A 3,730-nucleotide genomic window follows, 5' to 3' on the forward strand; every position below is an offset into this window, starting at 1 on the left:
GTCTGCGCTCCACTGTGTGAGAGCCCCCCCCCCCCCCCCCCCCCCCCCCCCCCCCACAGACCGAGTTTTGAGCTTTTAACAGGATGTCTATCCATCCATCCAAAATTTTGGATCAAAAAGTCAAGAGATGCATAAACTTACGCCAGAGGATGATTGAGACCATCAAGCACAATTAAGGGGCTTGATAAAGATATGGGAAAGGAGACGAAGGGGTTCGGAGGACGCGTGTCAAGGGCTTGTCCGAAAGAGTTAAGAGATGATGTCATGAGATGAAAGCATGAAGCTCTCATCCTTTGAATAAGCCGCCATCTTTCCATGAAATGTTGAAGACAAAAAAGTGGAAGCGACCAATTATATCAATCCCCCACAGCTGGCTTATGGGTCCAATCTAAACTATGCTACTTTCTTTTTTAAAAAACAAATTTGTTCTGATCCTATTTTCTACATGAGGACAAATTTCCACCACCATAAATGGGCACCCCGCCCTCTCCTTCGAAAAATTTCAATCTCCTTCTCCCTCCCTCTCTCTCTCGTAGCTTGTTTGCTCATCGAAACCTAGCTTAAGAGTTAGAAGACCTCTAGGCTTCTTTCCCAGCTTGTTCAATCGTTTCTTCTTCTTCTTCTCTTCTCTGATATATATATTGATATCGATATCAAAATATATCTTCAACCTAGACTGATCTTATTTATTATTTTGCGCGGTCCATTATTCTAATCTTAGATTAGCATGAAGAACCCACAATCAAGCTTGCCCCCAGGGTTTAGGTTCCACCCGACAGATGAGGAGCTCATCCTCCATTACCTTAAGAAGAAGTTGGCATCCACACCGTTTCCTGTGTCTATCATAGCAGATGTTGACATCTATAAGTTTGATCCGTGGGACTTGCCAGGTTTCTTTTTTATCCTATACCCTAGAACACCATGCTTAATTTGTTTTCTATATTATACGCTTTCTTATGTCATTTACTTTAAAATATTATATGTCAAAATATCTAAAACCAATTGAAGTCTAAAAAACAAGTGGCCTGTGCTCTTTCAGATTACATGTTACTAATTAGGGACTTGTGTTCGGTTTGTGTTAATTTTATATCAGCTAAAGCTTCCTTGGGGGAGAAAGAGTGGTACTTTTTCAGTCCTAGAGATCGCAAGTACCCCAATGGAGCAAGGCCTAACAGAGCAGCTGCATCTGGATATTGGAAGGCAACTGGGACAGACAAAATCATAATGGCATCAACAATGGCACCAGGAGGTGTGGTTGGAGGGCAAGAGAACATTGGAGTTAAAAAGGCTCTTGTTTTCTACAAGGGAAAGCCTCCAAAGGGTGTCAAGACTAATTGGATCATGCATGAGTATCGCCTAGCAGATAACCCCGCCTGCAACAACAACAACAAATCCATGAAGCCAAAAGATTCATCCATGAGGGTAAGCGTAATTAACAATTATATTGCAAGTTGTACTCTTATTAGTTATTAGTGTCTGCAAGGAATTGTCTCTGTTATGATTTAAGATATTTTTTCAAGGACGTCATAGTTTTTGGGCAAGTCAATTTTAGCTTATGCCCCACCTAGCTTGAGTTGTCTTACTAGTTGTTTTTGGTTTTGCAGTTAGATGATTGGGTTCTTTGCCGGATTTACAAGAAATCCCATGCCTTGACTTCATCTCCAAGGGAATTAATATCCAGTGAACATAACCAAGAAGAAGAAGAAGAACAACAACAACAACAATTTGTCCAAGAAACCCTTTTACCCATAAGCAACAAGAATAATCTCATGTCCCAGAAATCTTGTTCTTTCTCCAACTTGTTCGATGCCATGGACTCTTCCATGTGGAGTAGTTTCCTGGCAGATACCCCATTCAATCCAACAGGGTTTGAGTCAAATCCTACATTGAATAGTACTGCAACACAGTTGGACCAACCTTTCTTCAGTAACAGCACAAGCAGCGGTTCCTTTCTTCAGAAGTTACCTCAGTTGAACACTTCAATGCCAAACATGCAGGAGAATAAACTCAAGCGCCAGCTTCCACACATTGAAGAGGACTTGCTGCACCCATCAAAAAAGTTCATAAACTCTTGCAGTTTCACTAACACCAACAATAATACTCAGACTGATATGGGTCAATACAATTTCGTAAGCCAGCCATTCTTGGACCAGCAATTGCTTTTGAGCCCACATCTTCAATTTCTAGGTTAAAATGAAGGGTCCTCGAGAGAAAAAGGGAATTTAAAATTAAAAAAAACAACAACATTTATGTGAGAAAACAAGTAGCATTAAGGATTATTACCATTAGATGCGTGTGGGGGTCTGATTTTTTTGTCTTACAAAGTGACAAACAACTACTTGATATGGTATAAAAAGAAGAAGAAGATGCCTATGTTGATAGTCATGGATGAGTTTGACAAAGAAAAAGACAGAAAGGGGGAGTTGTCATTTTGGAATCATACATGATTTTTGTAGAGAAGATTGTACAATGATTGCATTCGCAGATCAAATGGATTGGTTTCTGCTTTGAAATATATGTGATTGCTACTTTTTATTTTTATTTTTGTCTTGGAATAAATTTAATCTTCCACACCGAATTTCTTGATCCTTACATTACATCACTTACTTTATTTTTTTGTCGCTTCCCAAATACATATATATTACTATTTGTTTATAAATATGTCTATGAAAAGACAAGTACTGGTGATGTTTTTAAACTTGCAAATATTTTAAAATTATTACAATATATATATATCAACTACAAAATCAAGAGGGTAAAATAATTACATGATAAAGTGTTTTGATATTTATATAGTTACATAATTGATGAGTTTTGCATAATAAAAGAATATCAAATATAAGCAAAGATACTCAAGGGGAATAATTAATAGGAAATTAACCATTTAAATCGTGACTCAGTGATAAGAGCTTGAGACTAAGAGGTTTGTTTTTTCTGTGGTCTCAGGTTCGAGCCCTGTGATTGCTTATATGATGGCCACTGGAGGCTTACATGGTTGTTAATTTCAGGGCCCGTGAGATTAGTCGAGGTGCACGAAAGCTGACCCAAACACTCACGTTAACTAAAAAAAATAATTAATAGGAAATTTAGTAAGGATATATATATGTTACACTTTCCATATTCAGTACTTTTCATAATAACTTGAATAAACGTTTTGCATCAACAAAATCTCTTATTTTTTTTATCAGTTTAATGAAGAATTTAATTATTGTTTAAATTATTTTTTTTATCTGATGTTTTTTTATTATCTCATAAAACATTTCACCTCTCCAAATATTCAATCCAATCATTGTTTGACTCCGTTTTCTGCTAAAATCAAGAGGGTACAAAGAAACAAAGGTTTTATTAATCGGAGCCGTCCAGCAATTTTTTTTTCATGTTCATCAAAAACAAAGGATAGTTTAAACAGCTTCATATTTTCCTCCACATATATATATATATATATATATATATATATATATATATATATATATATATATATATATATATAGGCACGTTGTAGATTCCAAAATGCTGAGTACGGGAGATTGAAAGAATATCCAGCCAGTTTTGTTGACAGCATTCAAATAGAAAATAACAAGCATTTAACATACAAAAGTCAAAAGTGTGAGTGAGTGTGTGTGTATCCAGATGCATTGAACTAGAGAAAGGTTTTAATGTGTTCAGAGTACATAAACATTTGTTTGGCGGTGATTCATAGCTTCATGCATGTGATAGTACTGAGTATATA

At 36.3% G+C, this 3,730-nt stretch overlaps 1 protein-coding gene across 1 annotated transcript; it reads left to right on the top strand.

The window, feature by feature from the left end:
• The first annotated feature begins 503 nt into the window (after nucleotides 1-503).
• LOC133669368 (NAC transcription factor 47-like) lies at nucleotides 504-2,541 on the top strand. Its single transcript, XM_062089468.1, has 3 exons — nucleotides 504-890; nucleotides 1,094-1,422; nucleotides 1,605-2,541. Exons 1-3 carry the CDS (start codon nucleotides 728-730, stop codon nucleotides 2,190-2,192), a joined length of 1,080 nt encoding a protein of 359 aa, XP_061945452.1. The 5' UTR covers nucleotides 504-727; the 3' UTR covers nucleotides 2,193-2,541.
• The last annotated feature ends 1,189 nt before the right edge of the window (nucleotides 2,542-3,730 follow it).

The sequence above is a fragment of the Populus nigra genome, chromosome 12 (assembly GCF_951802175.1).
Source record: "Populus nigra chromosome 12, ddPopNigr1.1, whole genome shotgun sequence".
Classification (NCBI taxonomy): domain Eukaryota; kingdom Viridiplantae; phylum Streptophyta; class Magnoliopsida; order Malpighiales; family Salicaceae; genus Populus; species Populus nigra.

Excerpts from the sequence above, each read along its gene's own strand:
- LOC133669368 (XM_062089468.1), top strand. The coding sequence starts at position 728 with ATGAAGAACCCACAATCAAGCTTGCCCCCAGGGTTTAGGTTCCACCCG. Across the intron at positions 891-1,093 it reads TGATCCGTGGGACTTGCCAG|CTAAAGCTTCCTTGGGGGAG; the intron begins GTTTCTTTTTTA and ends ATTTTATATCAG. Across the intron at positions 1,423-1,604 it reads CAAAAGATTCATCCATGAGG|TTAGATGATTGGGTTCTTTG; the intron begins GTAAGCGTAATT and ends TTGGTTTTGCAG.